The 27,502-nt window shown below is 46.2% G+C and overlaps 1 protein-coding gene across 1 annotated transcript in view; it reads right to left on the bottom strand.

Moving 5' to 3' along the window:
* Positions 1–17,021: 17,021 nt before the first annotated feature.
* The window catches only part of NR5A2 (nuclear receptor subfamily 5 group A member 2), a 128,143-nt gene continuing 117,662 nt past the window's right edge, over positions 17,022–27,502 (bottom strand). The window contains exon 7 of the mRNA XM_047755318.1: positions 17,022–18,684. Within this exon, the coding sequence (XP_047611274.1) occupies positions 18,437–18,684 (248 nt within the window). The 3' untranslated portion in view covers positions 17,022–18,436. The remainder of the gene's footprint in view (positions 18,685–27,502) is intronic.

Raw genomic sequence — 27,502 nt, 5'->3', positions numbered from 1 at the left:
TCAGATCCTGCATGGCTGTGGCTGTGGCGTAGGCTGGCAGCTGCAGCTCTGGTTCAACCCCTATCCTGGAAACTTCCATATGCTGTGGGTGTGGCCAAAAAAAAAAAGGAAAGGTATTTTAAGGGGCCTGGCAAGCCCAAAATTTGTAGGGCAGGCTGGTGGCTCAGGCAGGAGTGGAGGCGTTAATCTTGCGGCAGAATTTCTTCTATTTCTTGGGAACCTCAGTTTTTGCTCTTTAGGGCCTTTCTATGGGTTGAATGAAGCCACCCACATAATGGGAGATTCTCTCTTTACTTAAAACCCACAATCCTAACCTTAATTCCATCTACCAAATACCTTCCCAGCAACACCTAGCTCAGTGCTTGAGGAAGCGATTGGGGTCTGTAGCCAAGACAGGTTGACCCCTGAAACTACTCACAGGGACCGGAGACATGGGGGGGGGGAGACTGGGATATGGGGAGGGGTCATGGGACATGGGGAGGGGTCATGGGACATGGGGGGCCTCCTGGGACATGGGGGAGGGTCTTGGGACATGAGGGGTCCTAGGACTTGGGGGGTCTTTGGAGATGGGAGGTGTCCTGGGACATGGGGAGGGGCCATGGGACATTGCGGGGGGCATTCTGGGACACAGGGTCCTGGGATATGGGGAGTGGTCCTGGGACATGGGAAGGCCTCCTGGGACATGAGGAAGGCCCAGGGACATGGGGGTTCTGGGACATGGGAGGTCCTAGGACATGGGGAGGGGTCCAGGGACATGGCGGGGGAGCATCCTGGGACCTTGAAGTTTCAGGGCAAACCTGTGAGGGAGGGCATAGCCTGCTGGGTTGGAAGGTCAGGGAGGGTGTAGACAGCTGGCTGATCCAGAAGGCCTGGTGGGAAGTGTGCCAGGAACCCAGGGCTGTAACAGGTCCCCGTGTCTGTGGGGTTGTGACAAGTGTGACCTTGGGGCCAGCCTGGCTCCCCAGGAGCTAGTCCACATTTTGGGGGGAGGCCTCCTCTGGATGGAGGGAATAGAGCATGTCAGAGACAGGGTGAGGGGACCCTGAGCCCCCCCGCAACATTCTAGTCCTTCCATTAGTCTGTGCTCTTAGGATTCTGTGATCTTTATTGCCCAGCGCAGATGGCTATGTTTTTATAGTGGCTGTTCTAAATTGTTTATTAACTATTGCCGGCTCTGCTGGGATTCACAAAGGAAATGCCTTTCAGGAGTATTGGAGGCCAAGGAGTCTTCAGCAGGAACTGCCATCTGTGGGGAAAACGAGGTTAAAAACTGCCTGCATTTTTGACTGTAGGAATATGTTTATAACTTGCAAGCTCTAGCTCGCTTAGAAGGAGTGGCGACTTGCCCTGTCACTTGTCTAGAACTAAGTGTCACACAGAACTATGGAGAAGGAATAAAAACATCCTCCCACCGTGTGACCCGGGACCTCAGTTTTCTGCCCTGTAAAATGGGTGGAAAAAACTCCTGCCTGGATTATTGCCGATTGTTATGAGGGGCAGATCCAATTAGCAGAGAAAATTAATTCCGGAGGAGACCCTGTTGTTATTGTTATAAGTGTGGCTACTTTCATTCTTTTTTCTTTTTAGGGCGGCACACGCAGCCTAGGGAAGTTCCCAGGCTAGGGGTGGAATTGGAGCTGCAGCTGCCGGCCCAGCCTACACCACAGCAATGCGGGATCTGAGCCGCATCTGCGATCTACACTGCTGCTTGTGGCAACGTCGGATCCTTAACCCACTGAGCGAGGCCAGGGATGAAGCCTGAGTCCTCAAGGACACTACATTGGGTTCTTAACCCACTGAGCTGCAATGGGAACTCACTACTTTTATTCTTATTCTCCTTATTTGCATAGAATCTAAATGCAATTTGGGATTTTAACGTGGCCTCAAGACGAGGGAAAAGAGTACATAGGGGGCTGTGCTGGGTCTTTCCCAGTGAAAATTGCTTATCATTGATCTGCTTCTGCCTGATTTCTTAATCAGCGTGGTGTTTATTTAGGTCTTTTTGTCTTTTTAGGGGTGCACCAGTGACATATGGAGGTTCCCAGCCTAGGGGTCCAATCGGAGATACAGCTGCTGGCCTACACCACAGCCACAGCAACACGGGATCCCAAGCCATGTCTTTGACCTACACCACAGCTCACGGCAGTGCTGGATCCTTAACCCACTGAGCAAGGCCAGGGGTCGAACCTGCAACCTCATGGTTCCTAGTTGGATTCGTTTTCCGCTGCACAAAGGGAACTCCAGTCAATTTATTCTTAACCTAGGGTCTCGGCATATAGGTCTTTGCTCCTGGAAGGGTGGTCTGAGGATGTGCAGTGTCTGTGTCACCTGGGAGCTCGTTACACCTGCAGAAAAGCAGTTAGAAATGCCCCATCCCAGACTTGCTAATCAGAATCTACATTTTTAATAAGGTCTCTGGGTGGATTGTGGGAATCTTCAGATTTGAAAGCACTGCTACAGAGAACAGAGTGAAGCAATCATATTTCTTTTAATTATTCTCTAAAAAATTTTTATTGTGTGTGGCTTTTATTTTTTATTTTATTTTTATTTTTGGCTGCACCCCTGGCATGTGGAAGTTCCTGAGGCTGGGATTTAACCCGAGCCACAGCAGAAACAGCGCTGGGTCTTAGGCTACAAGGGAACTCCTTTTTAAAAATAATTCTGTACCTCAGATTCACCCCTAGGTTCCCAGGCTAGGGGTTGAATCAGAGATGAAGCTGCAGGCCTATACCACAGCCACAGCAATGCCAGATCTGAGCCTTGTCTGCGACTTACACCACAGCTCAAGGCAACACCAGATCCTTAACCCACTGAGCAAGGCCAGGGATTGAAACAGCATCCTCATGGATACTAGTCAGATTCATTTCTACTGAGCCACGACAGGAACTCCAGGAGTGATTCTTAATGCATTTGATGCTATTGCAGATACAAGAAATTTCTGGTTTAAAAAGGACATGGGGCCACACAGATGAGAGAAGCATAACTGACACACTACGTCCTTAAGGGGGGCATTGGGTTGGAAGAGCGGCCAGACAATTTGTCTTGAAGTGGTGGCTGTGTGACACCACTCTGGCTGAGGTGACAGGTGACCAGGTTGGCAAGTGATTTTTCTAGAGAGGCGTCTGTCCACATCGTACGTGGAAATTCCATTGCGAGTGGGCTTGAGGAAATGTCGGTTGTCCATAACAAGAAATGCGTTAACTTCCTTGTCTCCTTGTCTGTAAAACCGCACGTCCCATCTGAGGGCAGACCCCGGAGGCACCACCCTGGGCAGGTGCCTGGACCTTCTCTCCACGCTTCCCCGCCTCCTTCTTAAGCCGGGCCCCGCCCCTTTTCCTGCAGGACCGCAGCAGCCTCCTTTGCCCCGCCTCCCGGAAGTCCAGTCTCCGCCCAGGCGCAGGGTCTCGCCCCTCCCCTCCCCCCCCCAACCCCCGGGGCTTTCTCCCCTCTCGCTTTCTTGTTTCGCCCCTGCACACAGGCTGCGACGGCCGCACCTCGGGGCGACACAGCCTTCGTGAAAAACGGTCCAGATGGCTGTTCCCTCTTTGCTCAGATTTCTCTCAGATCCTCTCCTGCCCACTGGCCCTTTCCATCTCCCGCTTTGGTTTCATCCTGGCACCTGTCGTCATCACCTGACAGAGCACATATTTAGGATTTTACCTATTTTTGTCTCTTCTCACTAGGATTCAAACTCCATCAGTAGAGCATGCGTTCTGTGCCCGGAAACAGCCTTACATTGAATAATCGCTAATCAATATGCGTTGATAGAAGGAGTGAACTGACAGCAGGAAGGGCAGGCTTTGAGGGGTGTCATTGATGAGAATTACAGGCGGTGTGGCTCAACTCCGGTGTGGTCAGTCTGATGCCACCTACCAGGGTTCAGCTCTTCCTTTGTGAAATTGAACCCCAGAGTTGCTAATGAGCCGCAGTTTGTCAGTTTTTTGTTTTTGTTTTTTTTTTTTTGTCTTTTTAAGGCTGCATCCACGGCATATGGAGGTTCCCAGGCTAGGGGTCTAATCAGAGCTGTCGCCACCGGCCTACACCACAGCCACAGCAACACCAGATCTGAGCCGCATCTTCGTTCTACACCACAGCTCACGGCAATACCAGATCCTTAACCCACTGAGCGAGGCCAGGGATCAAAACTGCAACCTCGTGGTTCCTAGTTAGATTTGTTTCTGCTGTGCCACAACAGGAACCCCAGTTTGTCAGATTATAGATCTTTCTTTCCTTATCAATGTTGGCGTAATGCTCAGAAGACCAAGGTTAGCAGCCGAGGTGGATGCAGAGCAGAAAGTTCCTAAATCATCACCACTGTTTATCTTCTGTTAGGATCATATCCTCTTCGTCTAGTCCCCTTTGCTTCCAGTTTTCCTGCTTAGACCCTAGAGTCTGTGCCACTTTGAACTGATGGGATATTGGTTTCAGGGGGAAGGTTTTCTAAGTGACCCATGTGTTGTCCCAAATCATTAGCCCAAATCAAGGACCAGCAAACTTCTGTAAAAGGCTGGAGAGAAAATGTTTCAGGCTTTGCAAGCAAGGCGTGGTCTTTGCTTCAGACCTAGATGATACGGACATTTGTGTGGTTGCATCACAGCAAAAGTTTACAAAAGCACACAATTTACAAAGTCTGTGGAATTTGGCACATCGGCCATAGTTGGGTGACCCATGGCCTAAATACAAGTCATGTATTTCTAGACCATGAGTCCTAGAGGGCAGGAATGCTGTTTTATTTTTTATTTATTTTTTTTTACATTTTTGCCATTTCTTGGGCCGCTCCTTCGGCATGTGGAGGTTCCCGGGCTAGGGGTCAAGTCAGAGCTGCAGCTGCCGGCCTACACCAGAGCCACAGCAACTCGGGATCCGAGCCGTGTCTGCAACCTACACCACAGCTCACGGCAACGCTGGATCCCCAACCCACTGAGCAAGGCCAGGGATCGAACCCTCAACGTCACGGTTCCTAGTCAGATTCATTAACCGATGAGCCAAGATGGGAACTCCCAGGAATGCTGTTTAACACATATATTAAGTGCAAAGGAATAGCGACTGAATAAGGAAATGTATATGGGAGTCCCTGCTGTGTGCTATAGTTAAGGATCTGGCATTGCCACAGCTGGGGTGTAGGCTGGCAGCTGCAGCTCTGATTCAGTCCCTGGCCCAGGAACTTCCATATGCTGCGGGTGCAGCCAAAAAAAGAAAAAAAAAGGAAATATATATGCATATATAAACTTTAAGACCAATCCATGGGTAATTTCTTTTTCCTTTTTAGGGCTGCACTTGTGGGATATGGAAGTTCCTGGGCTAGGGGTTGAATCAGAGCTGCAGCTGCCAGCCTCCACCCCAGCCACAGCAACTTGGGATCTGAGCCGCATCTGGCACCTGCACCGCAGCTTGTGGTCATTCCAGACCCCTAAACTGCTGAGTGAGGCCAGGGATTGAACCTGCATCCTCGTGGACTCTATGTTGGATTCTTGACATGCTGAGCCACAATAAGAATTAAGAATCCATGGGTAATTTTACATTGGATGCTACTGGTTACAAGGGCAATGCCTGGTGGCCAGTCCTCCCATGGCTGAGGACTTGGGGTGCTGGACCTGATGGGGAGGAATGTGTCCCCAGAGGAGACTCGTATCATCACTTCTAAGACACAAGCCTTCCCAATTTCACTTGCTCCAAGTCAGGATATGTCTTACAATGATGTCAGAAAGATGTTTCCTTTTCAGTAGTGTGTAAAATAATGCCATGTCTCGCAACGATGTGAGATGAATCCCTCTTCGATGTGAAGAAATGAGATCTTTCTCACTTGGATTTTCAGAGCAAAGAGGGACCAAACAAAATATCCACCTGAGTAAGAACTCTATGGTCTATAATGTAATAATTGCAAGGCTGATGAAGCTAATATCATCTGTATCTTTTTTTTTTTTTTTGTCTTTTGAGGGCCAAACCTGCAGCCTATGGTGGTTCCCAGGCTAGAGATTGAATTGGGGCTGTTGCTGCTGGCCACAGCCACAGCAACACCAGATCCAAGCCGAATCTTCGACCTCCACCACAGCTCATGGCAACCCTGGATCCTTAACCCACTGAGTGAGGCCAGGGATTGAACCCTCATCCTCATGGATACCAGTCAGATTGATTTCTGCTGAGCTACGAGGGAGGGGAATGCCCTGTCCTCTGTATCTTAAATGCTGAGGCTATTATCTGCTTTAACTTTCAAACAATATGAATATTCATGGTGCATTAACAGACAGTAAAAAGTCAGGGGGGCTTTCACATTTTGGACCATAATGGCTTTAGGACTTCGTTTCTAAGTCGTGGTTCCTTTTTCCTAGATAATCAGGGATCTATTGATCTAGAAATCATTAGTAAAATACCGTTTTAGATTGCTAGGTTCTCTTTGAAGGCAGTTATAAGAAAGATGAAGAGAAAGAGGTTCATACAAATTAGGATGTGTATGTCTTTTTCAAGGTGAAAAATCATAAGACTCCTTTTCAAATTATGTGTATTTTCAAATATATGTTAAATTATGGGAAAAGCAATTAAATATTTGATTCAACCCAACAAATATTTATTAAGCAGGTATTATGAATAGATGCTGAGTTAAAAGATGATAAGGAAGCGTTCCCATCATGGTTCAGTGGTTAACGAACCTGACTGGCCTCCATGAGGACGCAGGTTCTATCCCTGGCCTTGCTCAGTGGGTTAAAGATCCCACATTGCCGTGAGCTGTGACGTAGGTTGCAGACGCAGCTCGGATCCCACGTTGTTGTGGCTGTGGCGTAGGCCAGCGGCTATAGCTCCGACTTGACCCCTAACCTGGGAACCTCCATATGCTGCAGGTGCAGCCCTAAAAAGACTAACGACAAAAAAAAAAAAAAAAAGATGCTAAGGATATGAACAGCCTTGGGTCCCTGACTGAGAGCCTGGCTGCCCAAAGCTTCCTGGTGGTGGACATGGGGAGTGTGGTAGACTTAATTCCTTTTTAATTCTTTAGATTCCTGTGATGGTGTATTACCCTACTGCGATGTGTGTTTTGCTTGTGCTGGGAGCTTTGTGACTGCTATTTTGTAAGCGTGGTTTTCTGAGGACACAGCAATTCATCAGAAGGAAGCAGGGAGGAAGGGCAGGCCAGCCTTTCGGCATCTGGGCTGGGACCTGGACCACGACTGTCTTAAACTCCTGACCACAGATGGTTAAAGAGCTTCTTAGCTCTCCTCTGATAGGAGACATATAGGGCTGAAACTGACCACACAAGATGAGGGCAAGAATCCAGAGAGCTGGGGGCAAAGTCCTAGGGGCGTGGGGAGCAGAGTAACCCCATTTAAGGGTAGTCAGCCCTATGGTGGGGGACATGGGGACATAGGGAAGGCACGGGGAGAGGTGAGTCCTCCTGGCCTCCCCCTGCATCTCTGGGAGCCTGACGCTTTCTCTGGGATGTCCCCAGAGCTGGTGGGTGTGCCGTTCCCAAGTTTGCAAAGCCACTGTCACACCCCGCCACCCACCATCCACACTTCCAGCCAGGGGTAGAAGGAAGCAGTGATCCCCTTGTAGGCACTGAGGGGGGTGACCAAAGCTATTTTCCATCCTGCCCTCCCAAGAAATCCCTGGTGAGAGACAGAAGGGAGCTCCTAGCCTTTATGCTGACGGGCAGGCTCAAGACTGAGATGATTAATAACGCCTGTTCCACGAACTGATTACAAGATAAGCAGGCTTTGGGTCTCCCTCTTCCCCATCAGAATCATGTGCACACAATGTAAAAACATCCGTGCCCCCCCCCCCCCTTGGCTCCCCACCTCCCCGCCCCACCTGCCAGGGGCTCTGTTGCGCATCAGATGATGTCTGGGAAAGTTTCCGCAGTGCTGGAAAAACAGGAACTTGGCACCTTGCTCCGTGGGTCATAAATCAGAGCCGGCTGGAAAGCCCCTGCTCCTTAGTGCCCTCGGAGCTGCTCCTGCCCCGCGTGAAAATAAATGCAGGAAGTTCTGAGGATGCCTCCGTGGAGCAAAAAAAAAAAAAAAAAAAAGACATAGCGGAGATCACGGGCCGTCACGCCCAGCCCTCGATACCTTATTTGGCCACAGTTTGCCACAGAATGAGGTCATACGGCGGCCCTTTGAATGTCAGGAAAACAATTTCCCAGTCTCAGTGTTACCTGGCGGAGCCTAGGTGCCACCCTTTTCCTCTGCGGGGGGGCCCCTCACCCCACCTGCTGCGCCCCGCCCCCCCATCCCTCCACGTTCCGAGCTCACACTTCTGTCCTTTCTGGGCTCTGAGTTTCCTTGTCTGTGACTCTCCTATGGCATGTGGTTCCTATTTCTCATCCTATCCCTCCACAGGCACCTGTTGCTCAGGCTTTTATGCCTTTGTAAGCAGCAGCCACATCTAAATTGGTTGCACTCTCCTTAAATCTTTGGCCAGTAACATTGTACGCATCGATGTGGCTAAGATGCTTGAATTTTATTTTTTATTTTATTTATTTTTTTTACTGAAGTAATATTTTATTTTTGTATTTCTCTGGTGGCTTAAAGGTATGCCTATATTTGTAAAATGCCTATTTTTCCCCTGGAATAAATTTATATGAGATTGAATACAGCCATGGTGCCTGCATTTTAGCATTAGCAGTAACCCACACCCTTGAGTTCCTGTGACCTGAAAACAAAGCAAAACAAAAGCAGACAAAGAGAAAACCAGAAGAAAAAAAAAATCAGGAACCACGGAGACACACTTTTTTTTTTTTAAATTTTTGTGCTTAGTTCTGGCAAGGTGGTGATTTTTCCAGATATGAAATTATCACGTGAGAAAGGTGTGTGTTCTGGCCTTTGGTGGATATGCATACTGACCTCAAGTGAAGCTGGGACAAGGGTTTGTCCCAAAGAGTCAGGGAGGGTGGTGAGGAAACGAAAAAGCAGAGGCAGAGTGAGTTTCAAAGTTTCTGTATTCATCACCTGTGATACGCAGGGCTCCTTGCCAGCCACCAGCTCTGTGACCTTAGGAAACTATAGTGTTACAGCCCCAGATTCCTCATCCACGATGCCCCCAAGCTAAACAATGCCCACCTTGGAGGCGTGTTGTAAGAATGAAAGGAGGTAATTTCATGAAACAAGGACTCAGCACGTTTCAGGGCACAGACCTTTTCTCATCAGGGACACAGGGAGTGGGTGGTGGGGAGGAACCGAGTCTGGTGGCCCTTGTCAGGAGAGGGGGGAGGCCTCCCTTCCTCCCCCCGGGGTGGGGCTGCACACTTTCAGCTCCTTGAAAGGGGGGGGGGGACTTGCCTCCCACTTCCCCCGGGAGCTTGGCTGCAATCCAGGCCACACAATGGTTGTAGGGACATTTGACACTCAAATAACACAAGGCCACACGGCAGGAGCAGAGGGGGAAATAAAACCTGTTACAGCCACACCAGGGGCGACACAGCACGTGTTTCCACACTTATTTATAGACGCTGCTCCACCTCTGCAGCAGAGAGCTTTTGACAGTCCTAATTTATTTCTGGGGGAAAATCCTCGGGACGAGTTTTTTTTTTTTTTTCTTTTTAATAGCGAGGGCTTTAGTCAGTGGGCTGAAGGCATGTGAGCCAGAATGACAGGCACAAGATGCTTTTTTCTCCGTGAACATTGTTGCCTTGGATTCGCATAGTCCTTAGTAATGAAGGCAGTGAGGATGTTTCTCAACTGACTTTGTGACCAAATAAACAGGGAAACTACTAGCCAGGATGAGAAAGTTAGGGGAGCTAATTACACCGTGGTCAGGATGGATGTTAGGGCCAGAGGTGGTGGTGATGGTGACGTTTCCTGCCCAGAAGCTTTACAAATAGAGGTTTTTACCTCCGTTGTCATCTGTGTAAGACTCCAAAGAACTTGTATGTTGTGAGTGTTCCCGAGGCCCTGGGCAGATGACACCTGTTTTAGATATCCATGGTTATAACCCAGCCCTCTTTTTCTTACTGAAACAAATAACATTTTCATGTTTTGGGTGCCACTATTTAAAAAAAAAAAAAGTGTCTGTCACCATTGCTTCTTTTGAGTATGAAGAAAATGCTCCGTTGGAGTTCCTGTTGTGGGTTAAGACCCCGACTCGTATCCACGAGGATGCGGGTTCAATCCCTGGCCTCACTCAGTGGGTTAAGGATCTGGCATTGGTGTGAGCTGCAGTGTAGGTTGCAGATTTGGCTCGGATCTGTCATTGCCCTGGCTGTGGTTGTAGTCTGGCAGCTGCAGCTGCAATTCAACACTTAGCCTGGGAACTTCCATATGCCACAGGGGCGCCCCTAAAAAGAAAAAAAAAAAAAGAAAGAAACGGCTTCATTAATGAGTTTGGGTCTAATGAGATGTCTCGGTTTTTGCTTTCAGGACAGGGTCTGGAATCAAACAGGACTGTGTGAATCTGGCTCGTATTGGCTGTAAGACTGGGGCAAGTTACGTAATAACTTCTGTAAACCCTCTGTTTCCTCATCCTATGATGGGGTTGCTTGAGGATTAAATAAAATCATTTTTGTGTTGATGAGGACAAAAGCTAAGCTTTTGAAACAAAGAGACCCCAAGATACAGTGGCTTAAATAACAGCTGTTAATTTCTCTCTCACCCGAGTCTGGTCAGTGGACTCTGCTCACCAGGTCCTTTGGGGACTCAGGTACTTCCATCCATTGCACCTCAGTCCCCAGACAGTCACCTAGATTGCTGTCCACACCTGGGGTCCAGCCAGAGAAGGAGGTAAGAGTCAGAGTCCAGAAACAGTGGCTTGTCTCTGAGGCTGGGGGAGACTGCGAAGTTGGGGCGGTCACTTCTGCTCCTGTTCCATCGCCATTGGCTCATTGTAGTCACATGGTCGCACCTGCTGCAAAGAAGGCTGGGAAATGTAGTCTTTGCCTGAGGAGCCATGTGTCTAGGAATGTGTCTAGGGTGGCAGAAACAATTACAGGTTTGTCATAGTGTGTAGGCCACAATGCCTGGTATGTAACAAGTGCTTAAAGAGAGATGCTGTTATTTCCTTGAATTATTTCTAGGGTAAGTTCTTTGGATGCATTTCCTCAACTAGATCGTTTGCTGGCACATTAGTAGTTGCTGAGTATTTCTCGGGTGAGAAATATTGGATTAGTAAACAAATGGCTCTTCCTGGTTAAGACGTTGCTATGGATGCTGATGCCATGTGTTTCTCAGGGCAACCTCTTTAATGTGCTCTTGGCTGTCAGGTCGTAGAAGGCGTCGTGAGGAAGGGCTGGGCAATCGAGTCCCAGCATCGTTCCTGGGTCACCTCACCTGAACTTGGGGTGGGTGGCAGGGAGGCACTGGCCCCCCAGAAGAGGTATACCTCAGGGAACCAGCACCTCCACTGCCGTGAGTTGCCTCCCACTCTATAGCAGATGTTAGAGAAGCAGTTGTGAATGAACGAATAGAATTTTTCAAAAAAGGAGACACTTTGCTTTGCAGAATGTTCACCATTGCTTGTTGTAAGTAGGCGTGGCTCTGACATGTTTGTCAAGTTGTGATTTCTCTCCCGAGTCATAGGTAAACACCGTCATGAGTTTTGTACATTCATCTTGTACACACTCAGGTCTCTAGAGGTGGCTGGATCATGCCTGCCAGCATCTCGTCCCAGCAGCCGACTCCAAAGGCACAAGCAAATTCCAGGGAGGGAAGCAGTGTGGGGAGAGGGCCTTCCTGGACTTCTGGACCAGCAGTGGGACTCTTGGACTTGGTTCTGGAGGGTCATCAAAGGAGACCCAGCCATCTGATGTAGGAAGTGAGGCCCCAGTACGGTCAATTCCAGCCTCATGCAGAGCAGTCCTGAGAAATCACCACCTCCAAGAGAGTTGGTTTCATTGTCGAACAGCTCTGATGGGAGGACATTTTTTCTTCTGTTTTTTTTTTTTTTTTTGGTCTTTTTAGGGCCGCATACAGAGGTTCTCAGGCTAGGGGTCGAATTGGAGCTACAGCTGCCAGTCTATACCACAGCCACAGCAACGTGGGATCCAGGCCAAATCTACTACCTAACCACAGCTCACGGCAACCCTGGATCCTTAACCTACTGAGCAAGGCCGGGGATCGAACCTGCGTCCTCATGGATGCTAGTCAGATTCATTTCCACTGAGTCATGACTGGAGCTCCTTCCTTCCTATGTTGCAGTAATCATTCTCCCCATATCTACCTATTCCATTCTTCTTTTTTTTTTTTTGTCTTTTCTAGGGCTGCTCCTGCAGCATATGGAGGTTCCCAGGCTAGGGGTCAAATCGGAACTGTAGCCGCTGGTCTACACCACAGCCACATCAATGCCAGATCTGAGCTGCATCTCCAGCCTACCCCACAGTTCACGGCCACGCCGGATCCTTAACCCGCTGAGCAAGGCCAGGGATTGAACCCGCAACCTCATGGTTCCTAGTCGGATTCGTTAACCACTGCGCCACAAAGGGAACTCCTACCTATTCCATTCTTAACTGATTTTCCATTCCCTGGGGCCACAAGGCACATTTCTAACTCTCCTGCTGTCTCTTCAGATGTTGTGTTGAGCGCCTTGAATTCATAATAGAGCAACGCCATTCTCACCGCCTGGTTCTCTGCATTTGATTGTGTGTTCAGCGATCTCCAGTCTTCTCCTGGTTTCTTGATCCTTTAGTGTCGCGTTTACGCCTGGGATGCTCAGCGATTAGTCACAGGGCACCCCCTCTGGCCTCCTTCCCTCTTTTCCAGCAACAATTAAACATGCACCATCTCACAGACGGGTTCTCAGCTTTTCTGCAAACAAAACCACCGTGGCAGCCCGATCTCCATCACCGAATTATTAATTCCCACCTTAACATAAAACAAATGCCTATGCGAAACCGTTAAAGCACTGCAGGGATATTTATTTTGAGTGACTAAACTATACGCTTCCTGTTCAGTGTTAAGGAAAATTGGTCCTTATTATTCCAGGGAGATGTCAACATCGGTAAGTGTCGCAGCGTGTTGACCTGCGTTGTGTAGCGCAAACCCTCCACATGGTTCTCATAAAAACACACATCAGAGATGGCTTCAAACTGAACGTCAAACTTAGTTAAAGGCACAGACCTCTTCAAAGGTCTTGCGAATATCGAATACAACAATCAAACGCACATCCGCGAGAACCATCCCCCTCCCCCCGGGGGGCTGTTTCATGCGGACAGATTCAGCAACTTTGGGAGAGCGATTTTAAGCGAAGAAAGTAGAGCCTCTGCTCTCATCAGAATTACTTCCATCAGCTGCCAGGTTGGGCTTTGGAAAAACGCCCTCTCCACCAATTAAAAAAAAAAATGTATGTATATATATATATATGTATATACGTAACCATTGATTTAAAAATTACAAAAATTAAGTCCTATGTCTGCCTTGACCTGTGGGCTAATTGCCTGGACGTAAACCGATGTAAAAGTTTATCAGGAGTTCCCGTCGTGGCGCAGTGGTTAACGAATCCGACTAGAAACCATGAGGTTGAGGTTTCGGTCCCTGCCCTTGCTCAGTGGGTTAACGATCAGGCGTTGCCGTGAGCTGTGGTGTAGGTCGCAGACGCGGCTCGGATCCTGCGTTGCTGTGGCTCTGGCGTAGGCCGGTGGCTACAGCTCCGATTCGACCCCTAGCCTGGGAACCTCCATATGCCGCGGGAGCGGCCCAAAGAAATAGCAAAAAAAGACAAAAAAAAAAGTTTATCAAACTGTATACTTTTCTGTAGCTTAAGTTATAGTTCAACAGAGTATGAATATAAGCATATTTTTTTCACATTCCATGGGATGGCAGCACGAAGTTTTTTTAAGTTCTTCTCCGTGAGAGGTTAACAAAGAAGATGTGTTTTGTATGTTACTATTTAGTTACTTAAAAAAATCTTAGCTCTGGGAGCTCCCTTTGTGACTCAGGACATGGGCTCGACCCCTGGCCTTGCTTCGTGGGTTAAGTTTCCGGTGTTGCCGTAAGCTGTGGTGTAGGTTGCAGACATGGCTTGGAACTGGGTTTGTAGTGGCTGTGGTGTAACCTGGCAGCTGCAGCTCCCATTTGACTCCTAGCCTAGGAACTTCCATATGCCACAAGTGTGGTCCTAAAAAGTTTCCCATTGTGGCTCAACAGTAAAAAAATCGATGAGGATTCTGGTTCAATCCCTGGCCTTGCTCAGTGAGTGAATGATCTGGCATTGCTGCAAGCTGTGGTATAGGTGGCAGATGTGGCTAGATCTGGCATGGCTGTGGCTGTGGTGTAGGCCAGCAGCTATAGCTCTGATTTGACCCCTAGCCTGGGAAGTTCCATATGCTGCAGGTGCAGCCCTAAAAAGAAAGAAAAAGAGAAAAAAAAAATTAGGTCCGTAATCTACTAGACCTTGAGAATGCTGTTTTGGATCTGATTCCTTGGTGTCTTTCAGTAGGCCCCTAAGAATTACTGTCTGCTTGGCAAAGGCATAACCACTCCTGGTCTTGAGGGGTAGGGACGGGAATGTGGGGGTGGGGGGGCTGGATCACCATATTCTGTGGCCAGGGCATTATTTTGTAATAGAGATAATTATTAAATTCCAAAATGCACTGTGGAGCTGTTTTCTTGCTTGAAACATCTCCAAAGCTCAGCAGTGCAGAAGGAGGCTAGTGTCTAAAACATAAAGATGTTACTATTATTTATTTATTGTGGCTGCACCCATGCCACGTGGAAGTTCCTGAGCTGGGGATCAAACCCATGCCACAGCAGCAACCTGAGCCACAGCAGTGACAACACCAGATCCGTAACCTACTGTGCCACCAGAGAACTCCAAAATGCAAAGGCTGTTGTTTCTAAGTTCTCAATATTTGAATCGGTAACTTAATACATAGTGGCAGCTTGATGCCTGATCTTTTCCTCTGGGAACAAATTCTAGGAGTCACCCAGGTTTAGAAACAGTCCAGTGTCGTGGTCCTGGATACACAGGTCCTGGGTTCCCATCCCTGCTCCTTTGCTGGCTAGTGTATCACTTTGAGCAGGAAGCTGGAAGAGGAGGATGCCTGGTGGAGCTGATCTGAGGACCCACCATGAACAAAGCACCTGCGAACCTCACTGGAACACAGAGAGCGTCACAGATACTGAAGCGGTTTCTGCCACTGGTTGTAACAGTAAATGATGCTTTATGTCATGGTGACACAGAGATTGCAGTTTAATGCTTCAAGCCCAGAGAAAGAAATGAGAGGGAAATGTATCTATTTGTGTGGAATTCATTTTGACTCCATTCCTAGTCCAGTATCTTGGTTCCTTAGAAGCTTTAGAATCCAACAGAATGACGACAGCATAAAATAAAAATGATCAGGCTGGGCATATCGATATTTATTGACATACTGAACAAAAATTCCATTTTGTGGAGAAATTCCTGGCAAGAACCGACATGACAATGTGTATTTCACCAACACAGGAAGGAACGTCAAGGAGGAACCGACTTCACACTCTAAACACCGCACGGATTCAGATCTAAGGGAGCGGCTGAAGATCCGTAATACAAAAACTCAGACATGACAGATTGTCTGTTTCTCAACATGGACCAACTCAACTCAACCAGGCCAAGCCAACAGCCTTCTTAGTGGAGCCTGCTTGTGCTAATAAATCCTGCCGTTGCTAAAGCATTTGCTAAGTAAATGCTGGGCTGCAAATGGTTAACTACGAGTACGAAGAGAAAATCACTAGCAAGCTTTGCATGGGCCACGGATACCGAGCAGCAGTCTTTTTTTTTTTTTTTGGCAGAGACTGTGGCCTGTGGAAGTTCCTGGACTAGGGATTGAACCCATGCCACAGCGGTGACAGCACTGGCTCCTTAACCCCTTGCACCACAAGAGAACTCCAATGGCATTTTTGTGTATCAGCTTCTGTCTTTAGTGTCACCAGCAGTGGGGCTGGGGCTCTGTATTGCATATCTTTCTAACGCTTCTCATGGTGTAATTTACTAGGTTAACCACTTACCAATATGTGACCTTTTTAGGTGTAATATTCAGTGGGGATAACAGCATATTTAAAATAAGAAAACAGGAACTTTGGGAATCAATGTACTTTTTAAAAAATTTTTTTGACCCTCCTTATAACTATTCCCCAAATCTAGAAATTTTCTCTACCCCCATTCCACACACGGGATGGATCCATTTCTTTAACCATTGGCTCGACTCCTCTCCAACTTGGTTCTTCACTGGGGAGATCAAAGATGCTACCATTCTATGTACTTGGATGGGGACTCTGACCAGCTACTTTCCACCTCCTCCGAGCTGTGAGCTGTGGAGCTACACGGATGAGCCAGCTCTGTGTGAGGAGCCGTGGACACCCGGCTTTGCCCACGGGTTACCCTTCCCGTGGACATATATTAGAGGTGTTTTACACAAATAATAAAATAAGCCTCTTTGTACACACAGAAGCAATACCTAATATCTTTGGTATACAACTTACGATGCTTGGAAAGAAAAACCAGGTAAGACCCCCACCCTTGCTGAAATTTACTTAAAAACAGAGAAAGCTACAAGTCACATAATTTACAATAGATATTAAATAAAACTACAGTAAGAATCATGAAGATTTACAAACATTTAATCAAGTGAGTGATTTTAATTCATTAAGACCCTTCTCTGTCCCTGACTATATGCCACTAACTTGAAAGACATGCTACAATAAACACATATTTGGTTTCTTCAGTCTTGGCTATATCTTATACAAAGGCGAAACCAAGGAACAATAAATTAGCATCATAATTGTCTACAGTTGAAACTATGATATACAATATAAATAAACTATTCAAAAGCCAGAAACATTTATGAAAAAAATTAAGGGACTAAGAGATACTTTTATTTTATCTTTTTTTTTTTACAGTTTCTACACGTGATTGTGCCGCCGATAATCTCAACAAAATTAACGTCTAGATGAGATTCCCGCTTTTGATTTTAGTGTCTCACGACATACCATAATTAAGTAGTGTCAAAAATAATTACCAATCAGAAAAATAACGTTACGGAAATTACTGCCTTCGCGATTTCGTTTTATCACAGCTCCCCCCTCCCCCCCGGAGGACCTCAAGAATGTAAACACGCTATTTGCTTCGACGTTAAAGTAGGAACACTTTATTGGAGACCAGTGATGATCCACAGCTGCACGGCTACCTTTGAGAATTGTGAAATAAGGCAAGACTTCCATACGTCCGGCATTGCCTGTGAATAATACTGACAGTGTGGTCTGGGGAGTCTGTTTTGCGATTCTCTGTCCTCCTCCGCGCTTTGTTCTACAGCAGACTTTGGTCTATGACTCCGAAAGCTCAGCATCACTCTGTTCCCTCCCCTTCCGGGGAAGGGGGGAATCACTTTGCTATCTTTCCAGGCCATGGGTAAAGATCTCCGTGTCCACACTCCGTTCAGGGGATACTCAATGGCCACCAAAGTCCATCCATGTTATCTGTTCGCCCCCTGTCTTTAATTTTGCATAGCTCAACATGCGTCAGTGTGATTTGAAACGACGTGGAACTGTGACGGTTTGACACCCCAGCAAAAATACGGTTCACCTTGCATTCTTCAATCAACTACAAACCTTGATGGTCAAAAAGACGGATGGAACCTCACGAGCCTTTCGGCTGCAAGTTTTTGGGAAATTCAACACTGCTAAAGCGAAAGCTTTATAAGTTTGTAGTCGCTGCCCTTAATATTAATGACTGCTTCTCTAAGATCAGAAGAGGGATACGGCCTGCTTTTTCATTGTTTTTGTTTGTTTGTTTCTTTAAATATCATGAACACGTGACAAAACAAACCAGAACACATTTAAAATGGCAAGCTAACATAGTAATAGACAGTTCTTATTAGCGGTTTGCAGGTCTAAGACACAGACATTCAAAATTAGGTCTTCATGATTTGGTGGCGCTACTAGTGGGTGTGGCTGAGCACAAACCCTTAGTAGAGATCCCAGGACCACAGGGCAGAAGATGCTGGGTCCTGGCAAGGAAGAGGGGAGGGCTGATCGAGGTGGAGCTGACGGACTCTCGGGAACTGTTTCCGTTCAGCTTTACCACGAGGGATTCCAGAAGCTCAGACCCCCTCTGCATACGCCTAATGAATAACACGGGTCAGTTCCTAGATTTCTGCACAGCGGAGATCAGTTTACCTTTACAAGAACTGTGCCGGCGGTCTTTGTTCTGGCACCACGTTGGTGTCCACCTGCGAGTTCCGTCCACTCCACCGTAATGTCTTTTCTACAGAATCCTTTGGGGAATGTGAAGCCATTTGATTCACAGTTTGCAGTACAAATACCCTGATACATCATTCCTTGGCTAGTACGTAGTTGATGATTATGCCTTTGAAAATTCAATAGCTTTTCAACTAAGTTTCTCATTAGTGTTGCTTAGAGCCGTTCAGAAATTTTTTTTGGGGGGGGGGAATTTTTTTTCTCCTTTCTTCCTGTTCTTCCTCCCCACCTCCCTCACCACCAATCCCTTTCTGGTTTGGAAGCCGAGCTCCTAAGCGCTGTGACTAAGCTCTTTTGGCATGCAACATTTCAATCAGGAGATTGTTGTAGGGCACATCCCCGTTCAGGTGCTTATAGTACAGGTATTCCTCCGCCTGCATGCTGATGGCCCGGATTTCAGGTAGTCGAAGCAGCAGCTGCCCGAATTTCTCTGTCTGCTGCGGGTAGTTGCACATGGTGTAATCCAGCAGGGCAGCATTGACTTGCTCCTGGACGCCTTCCACCAGCTGGAAGTTCTCAAGGTTTTTGACATCTGCAGTTTAAAGAAAAAAAAAAAAAAAGCACAATATCTCCATGACTTCTGAATTCTTGTTTACTGCAGCAGTGTGTTCCATTAAGGAATGTATTTCTCTCCCCCTGACACAAAGCACCCTTTGGACACTGCTGAATATTCAGCAAGCCCCCTTGGCCAAGCTTCCTGGGAAAAGGATCACAAAAGAGCCTTAGAAGAAGGTCTTGTTGAAATTCTGCCTCTACCTCCAATCAATTAGACACCAATGGATTTTGAGCAAGGTCAACTCTTTTCACATCTCACAAAAGGAAAGGTTGGAGGATTCCTCACGTAAAGGGATCATAATATACTGCCAGCAAATGAGTCCCCAGAGGAAGGCCTATCTTAACCCAGTATATTACACAATTCATATAATTCTGTATTAATTTTTCTGACCCAAGGTGAAATCTGTCCAGGGTATGATGTAGTTAATTCTAATAAAAAGTGACAGGGTTCTTGTTTCTGTTTGACATTTTCTAAATGATTCTGAAAGCCTTTGACTTGGCTAGCCGATGCTAATGAACCATCTGGTACACTCCAGCGACTGCCAACCGAAGAGGCGCGACTGGGAGCCCTCTCAAATATATATCTCGGTGACTAATGATCTTTAGCAAATGAAAGCCTTGTCCTTTAGGTGGAATTCAAGTCTGGATGGCCAGTGCCCTTTACCCCAAAAGTGCTTTCTAAAGTCTGATACTTGGCTTTTTCTTTTTTTTTCTTTCTGGTCAGGTGTCACCCAGAGGAGAGGGCCACAGACGATGCACCCAGACTCATTTCTGACGACCCTCTGTCCCAGGGGTCCTCCTTATGCTGAATAAGGGGGAAACAGAGTCCAAAGACAGACTGAGATACACAGACAGAGCCAACGAGGAAGGGAAAATGGTTGTGATGGAATTTCTCTTCTGGAGTGTATTTATGTTAACTGGACACAAACTGAACATATGTTAACTTTGCTGTGAGGTGTACATAGAAGCCTCTGGAAAAAATATATTGATATGGGTGGGTGTTTACATACACCCATGCTGACAGATACAGCCATCCACCCCCGCCGCTTTATTTTCTGATTGGACAAAAAGAAATCAGAATGATTCTGGAGAAAACCACATCAAACTATGATGAAAAGGTTAAATGTACTGGACTTCAGGTGAGTTACTATAGTTGAAATAATGCCATTTACAGCAACAGTGGGTGGACCTGGAGATTGGTTTTTGCTGTTGTTGTTGTCTTTTTAGGGCCGCACCCACAGCATATGGAGATTCCCAGGCTAGGGGTCCAATCGGAGCTGTAGCCGCTGCCTACCCCACAGCCACAGCAGCGCCAGATCCTTAACCCACTGAGCGAGGCCAGGGATCGAACCTGCATCTTCATGGATACTAGTCAGATTCATTTCTGTTGCACCACGGTGGGAACTCCCCCTAGAGATTGTTATATTGAGTGAAGGAAGCCAGACAAAAAGACAAATATCATATGATATCACTTATATGTGGAAGCTAATAAAAAATAGTACAAAAGAACTTATTTACAAAACAGAAGCAGACTCATACACAGAACACAAACGATGGTTACTAAAAGGGAAGTGTTGGAAGGAGGGATGAATTTGGAGTTTGCTATTGACATATACACACTATGTATAGAAAGTAGATACACAATAAGGACCTGCTCTACAGCACAGAGAACTCTGCTTGATATTTTCAAATAACCTACATGGGAAAAGAATCTGAAAAGGAACAGATATACGTATATGTAAAACCGAATCGCTCTGACGCACAACCCAGACTAACGCAACATTGTAAATCAATACACTGCAACATAAAATACAAATTAAAGTAAAAAAAGGGTTACCACAGTAACACGTATCCCATAGTTTTGTGGCTGTTAAAACGCAACCTGTATATACATGCATACCCGTGTATCTCTAAATGCTGTTACAACAGACTGTCTTACATTTGCTGTTAAAATGGGTCCAGGGAGTTCCTGTCGTGGCTCAGTGGTTAACGAATCCGACTAGGAACCATGAGGTTGCGGGTTCGATCCCTGCCCTTGCTCAGTAGGTTAAGGATCCGGCATGGCCGTGAGCTGTGGTGTGGGTCGCAGACGCGGCTCGGATCCCACATGGCTGTGGCTCTGGCATAGGCCGGTGGCTACAGCTCCGATTCGACCCCTAGCTTGGGAACCTCCATATGCCGCAGGAGCGGCCTAAGAAATGGCAAAAAGACAAAAAAAAAAAAACCCAAAAAACAAAAAACAACGGGTCCAGGATGACTTCAGTGTTTACACTACGAGTCCTAACTGCGTAAAACATACCTCCCTCGTTCCATCCTTAACTCTTGCTCCCAATGAAAAACAATGGGGAATTAGTACTGACAGGGAGGTACAGTATGAGCATTGGAGACGCCATCTGTTTCAAAATGTGATGGGAGAATCAAAAATATGTGATTATTTATTAATGAAATGTACAAATGGACACTATGTTAGGAGCTCCGAGCCTTCTTGTGGTGTTGAAACTGGTGGCCAAATTATTGTCCACTAGCTAGTGTACCCAATGTTGCATCTGACATCTAACTAAACATTTTCCATCTATCTACAAAGTTATTTTAAATTATTTAAATATACTTATGAATATTAGTTACATTTGGCTCAAAATTACAAAATGTAGGGAGTTCCCATTGTGGTTCAGCGGTAATGGACCTGACCAGTATCCATGAGGATGCGGGTTTGATTCCGTGGCCTCGCTTAGTGGGTTAAGGATCTGGCTGTGGTGTGGGTCACAGATGTGGCTTGGATCCTGAGTTGCTGTGGCTGTGGTGTATAGGCTGGCAGCTGCTGCAGCTCCAATTTGACTCCTAGCCTGGGATCTGCCATATGCTGCAGGTGTGGCCCTAACAAGAAAAAAGAAGAAAAAAAGAAAAAAGCAAAAAAAGAAAGCAGAACTCAGCTTTCTCTTTTACAAACTACTAAGAGGTTGGGAAGAAAAATTAAGCCACTTCCAGTGTTACAGTGATTTTTAACACAATCCTAGAAAAAGGGACATGGAGTATTCTTTTATGCTACAATGAGCGATATTCTCACAGCAAGAAAGCTGGCAGCAGTCCCTGAGATTACTAGGGAGGATGCAGGAATTTGCACAGTGTAAAATACAAGATAAATGAAGAATGGTCTTTTTAGAAAGTTGTTCTGGAAACCTTCAATTTTTGATAAATGTATTTTTTGAGAACTAGGTTCAACCTTCTGTGATAAATTATGCCACGCCATTAAGAGAAACATATCGAAACAAACCTGCTAACAAACATGAAACCAAGGATGGATCCTAACCTCTGGTTTATTCACGGACTATTATTACAGAAAAATTATTTAAAGACATCCAAATAAAAATTAAATTAAAAAATAAAATAAAGCCTTCAGATTAGCATTCCCTGGATACGTTCAAGGAATGCTAGCCCACACTGGCACCTTTCTCTTAGAAGTTAAAAAATACAAGCAGGCGGGGGGGAGGGATGGACTGGGGGTTTGGGGTTGGCATGTGCATCTGACCCTAAGGAATGGATGGTTAATGGGGCCCTGCTGTGTAGCACTGGGAACTCTATCCAATAGTTTGTGATAACCTATAGGGGAAGACAACTTGAAAAAAAAGTGTGTAGCTGGATCACTTTGTCGCACAGCAGAAACGAGCACAACGTTGATCACATGACTATATTTCAATAAAAGTTTAAAATATGAAAAAAATCGACTATTTAAAGCAAAAATTAAATTAAATTAAAAAAAATCCATGCAGATTTTTCTTCTGAAGGAAAATAGGTTTCTCAGACTTTGGCCATCTATACAATTTTTATTTATTTATTTTTTTGCTCTTTTTGCCTTTTCTAGGACCGCTCCCGCGGCATATGGAGGTTGCCAGGCTAGGGGTCGAATCGGAGCTGTAGCCACCAGCCCATGCCAGAGCCACAGCAACGCGGGATCCGAGCCGTGTCTGCGACCTACACCACAGCTCACGGCAACGCCGGAACCTTAACCCACTGAGCAAGGGCAGGGACTGAACCCGCAACCTCATGGTTCCTAGTCGGATTCGTTAACCACTGAGCCACGATAGGAACTCCTTTCCTTTTTTTTTTTTTAACACAATTTTAAAAAAATTGTATTGGAGTACGTTTGATTAACATATACACAATTTTTCTCTAAAGTTCAGAGATGAATTACTTATCCCATTAAGCTACCTATATGTGTTTCTCATTAACTATTACAAAGGTTATGCTACTCGTTGTGTGCAACGTACTCCCTAAATGTGTATTTTTTTCCTAGGTCTAAACAGGCAATTTGTAACTTAGTGGCCATGATATTGATATTTACGCTGTAAGGTTGGGGAAAAAAAAAAGAAAGAGATTTTGACTGAATTATTCTCTCTCTCCCTTTTTCCTTTTTTGTCTTTTTAGGGCCACACCTGCAGCATATGGAGGTTCCCAGGTTCGGGGTCCAATCAGAGCTGCAGCTGCCGGCCTACACCACAGCCACAGCCACACCAGATCAGAGCTGTGTCTGTGATCTACACCACAGTTCACGGCAATGCTGGATCCTTAACCTGCTGAGCGAGGCCAGGGGTCAAACCTGCAACCTCATGGTTCCTAGTCGGACTCATTTCCGATGCACAACCTCATGGTTCCTAGTCGGACTCATTTCCGATGCACAATCTCATGGTTCCTAGTCGGATTCATTTCCACTGTGCCATGATGCGACCTCCTTGACTGAATTATTCTCATTCACCAACCAGGTAGTTCCTGGATCATTGCTATTTCAGCTCCAGTCCCTCTCACGGCATCCTTTTCTTCTTTACTGACTGTTCCTTTACCTATATGAACTGCCAGCATCTTGGGATGAGAGCTATTACATATTATATATATGAGTCAAGGCATCCCCAGAGATTTCCCCAATTCATGTTTGCTTCTTATTAGTGGTGCATTTGCCCAAGACTGACTAATTATAAAATGACCTATTATATCAGTTGTTATGTAGCTTATAAGTCAATCTCCTTTCTTTTTCTGATTTGAAACCAGCTTTCCAAAACTGATTGATGGGAGTTCCCGTTGTGGCCCAGCGGTAACGAACTCAACTAGTATCCATGAGGACTCGGGTTCGATCCCAGACCTCGCTCAGTGGGTTAAGGATCTGGCTGTGCTGTTAAGTCATAGATGTGGCTCAGATCCCGCATTGCTGTGGCCATGGTGTAGGCTGGCAGCTGTAGCTCTCATTCGATCCCTAGCCTGAGAACTACCATATGCCGCGGGTGCAGTCCTAAAAAAACAAAAACAAACAAAAAATCCCCCCAAAAACTGATTTATGCAATAGATTTCTCCTGAAATAAAATATTCTATTTTATTATTATTTTTGTATGGTCATTCCCACAGCATATGGAAGTTCCTGGGCCAGGGACTGAATATGAGCCACAGCAGCGGCAATGCTTCATTCTTTTAACCCACTGTGCCCGGCTGGGGATAGAACCTGTGGCTTCATAGTGCCTCGGGCCACTGTAGTCAGATTCTTAACCCACTGAGCCACAGCGGGAACTACTAAATATTTAAAATGTAATGGTAATAGTGTGTTCTCTTCAGAGAATCCTGTGGTGAATGCCTTTGTGAGCTGAGTAACCAAGTCTCAATTTATGTATGTTATCAGATGAGGGCCCTCGTGCTTATCTGGACCTGGAATCTGTCCCCTCGTTCCTGAATGTCTTATCCCTGGCCTGACAGGCAGATCTCAGTTTTACCATTAAGGGGAATATAGATGAGAACAACCACTGTGGAAAACAGCATAGAGGTCCCCCACCCCCCCAAAAAAAGAAGAAAAAAGGAGTTTCCATTGTGGTATAGCAGAAACAAATCCGACTAGAATCTATGAGGATGTGGGTTCGATCCCTGGCCTCGCTCAGTGGGTCAGGGATCTGGCGCTGCCATGAGCTGTGGTGTAGGTCGCAGATACAGCCCGGATCCTGCGTTACTGTGGCTGTGGTGTAGGCTGGAAGCTGCAGCTCCGATTCGACCCCTAGCCTGGGAACCTCCATATGCTGCAGGTGAGACCCTAAAAAGCAAAAAACAAAAAACACCCCAAACTAAAAATAGAACTGTCATACCGTGCAGGAATTTAATCCCTGGGTATATAACCCCCCCTCAATGAAAACATTAATTCAAAAAGATACAATGTTTATAGCAGCATTATTCACAATAGCCAAGGCAGAGAAGCAACCTAAGTGTCCACTGAGGATGAATGGATAAAGAAGATGTGGTCCATTTATACAATGGAATACTACTTAGCCATAAAAAAGAAAGGACATTTGCCATTTGCAGCCACATGGATGGACTTGGAGGGTATTATGCTAAGTGAAAGAAGTCAGGCAGAGAAAGACTAATATTGTCTGATATCACTTTGTTTAAGTATGGAATATGAAAAATACAACCAACTAAGGAATCAAACAAAAAAGCAGCAGCCTCACAGACACAGAGAACAAACTAGTCATGAGGGAAGGGGAGAGGGAGGGGCAAGAGAGGGGAGGGGATTAAGAGGCACAAACTAGTATGTATAAAATGAGCTCTGAGGATGTATCGTACAACACGGGGAATACACCCAACGTGTTTTAGTAACTGTAAATGCAATATAACCTTTAAAAGTTGTGAAGTCTAAAAAAAAAAAAAAAAAAGGCAGGCGTTCCCATAGTGGCGCAGTGGTTAACAAATCTGACTAGAAACTGTGAGGTTGCAGGTTTGATCCCTGGCCTCCATCAGTGGGTTAAGCATCTGGCATTGCCATGAGCTGTGGTGTAGGCTGCAGATGTGCCTCGGATCCTGTGTTGCTATGTTTCTGACGTAGGCGGGTGGCTACAGCTCTGATTAGACCCCTAGCCTGGGAACCTCCCTATGCCATGGGAGCAGCCCTAGAAAAAGGGAAAAAGACAAAAAAGACAAAAAAAAAAGAAAAAGAAAAAAGCAATGAAAGATAAGTGCTCAAACCCCAATGCCACCACCTCTCGGAAGACCTGGGATTTTTCTCTTTCATGTAGCTGACTTGTGTGGACTTTGTAAGAAGGGTCCAGAAATTTCAGTGTGCTTCCACCATGCTCTTGGAGTGAGTTTGTAGGCTAATTCATGCCCTTTCCTGAAAACTGAAGCATGAAATACATTTAAAGTCTTCATCATTTTCTCGGGGCTGCCTCCCTGCCCCACAGCAAGTAATGAGCAGGCGCTGGCAGCTGGAGCAGGAATCTGTAACACCGGGAATTCGTGAGCATATTCAACTCTATGAGGATGCAACATCTGGACACATGTTCTGGAGTCCCTGGAAAGACTTGCTCTTCTGTTGCCACATAAGGCAGTCTTGCACCACATTTGGATTTTAGAAGGAGACCCTGGTGGAGGAGTGGAGCCGGAGAGGAGGCTAAAACTCCCCCAGTTCTTCTGGGGTTGGGACTTTATGTCAGATCTCAAAGCCTCCTGTGTTTGGGAGTCTGTGTGTTCCTTTGCAATCTAGGTAAGCCTCATCCTTCTTTCTTTCTTTCTTTCCTTTTGGCCAGGGCTGTGGCGTTTAGAAGTTCCAGGGCCAGGGATCAAACCTTATGCTGTAAGGATAACCTGACCCCCTTGCTGTACAGTGGGAAAATAAAATATATATATATATATATATAACAAAACAAAACAAACAAAAACCTTATGCTGTAGCAGCGACCCGAGGCACTGCAGTGACAGCACTGGTCCTTAACCCCCTGAGCCACCAGGGAACTCCACATCTAAGCTTCCTCTTAATACAATTTAAAAGCCCAAGTTAATGAACCCTATCATTACAAATTCTGAGTTGGAAACTGTACATAAACAGACAGAGGCACCCCCACCCTTTCTCCGGCACCTTTAAATTTTGATGACTGGCAAAAGCATGTTGAGTTCTCCTCTAAGTATTAACCTCTTATCATCTGTTCTACTTTATTCACTCGGGGACTCATTACCAACTTTTCATATGAAGCAGCATTATGATAAGCTCACAGTGGGGTGCTCAGATTTTTTTTCCATCCTTACTGGCAAGTAAACCCTTAGGTCTTCTTGAATATATTACGGCTGGCTTTCCAGGCACATGCGGCACTCGAGCTCTCTCTGAAGAAGATAAAGATACTGATGCCTGCCTCCCTGGCACCTGCCACGTGGCACAGCCTGTAAATCCTCCCGCGTGCACACTTTTCTTTGGAGACTTGCTCGGCTGAGCAAGGGGGCTGGGGGCCAGGAGGCTCAAAGGGTCGAGAATATCATTATCTTTGTTAACTTTCCACACGTGGGAGAGGAAAATTTCATCTTGTCCCTTTTTCTAAGACACACAAGCCGGAAAAAGAGGTACCATTTGGGGGAATTTCCTTCTTCCCCCGAGGCTTCTGGAGGGAAGTCAATCTATAAAGTGGGTCACACTTTGTCTCCAGAAGATCTTTTCCTCTGATAAGCCAGAAAGGAAATGAATTTTCTATGAGGAATAAACTTTTTTTTTTTTTTTTAATTTTTGCCTTTTCTAGGGCCACACCCGTGGCATATGGAGGTTCCCAGGTTAGGGGTCTAATCGGAGCTGTAGCTGCAAGCCTATGCCAGAGCCACAGCAATGCGGGATCCGAGCCGCATCTGTGACCTACACCATAGCTCACGGCAACGCCGGATCCTTAACCCACTGAGCAAAGGCAGGGATAGAACCCGCAACCTTATGTTTCTTAGTCAGATTCGTGAACCACTGAGCCACAACAGAACTCCAGGAATGAATCTTTAAATGACTTTTAAGGGGCCATATCTAA

Source organism: Phacochoerus africanus, chromosome 12 (assembly GCF_016906955.1).
Source record: "Phacochoerus africanus isolate WHEZ1 chromosome 12, ROS_Pafr_v1, whole genome shotgun sequence".
Classification (NCBI taxonomy): domain Eukaryota; kingdom Metazoa; phylum Chordata; class Mammalia; order Artiodactyla; family Suidae; genus Phacochoerus; species Phacochoerus africanus.
The sequence above is the reverse complement of the archived record's forward strand: the minus strand, read 5'-3'. Positions and strand labels throughout refer to the sequence as shown.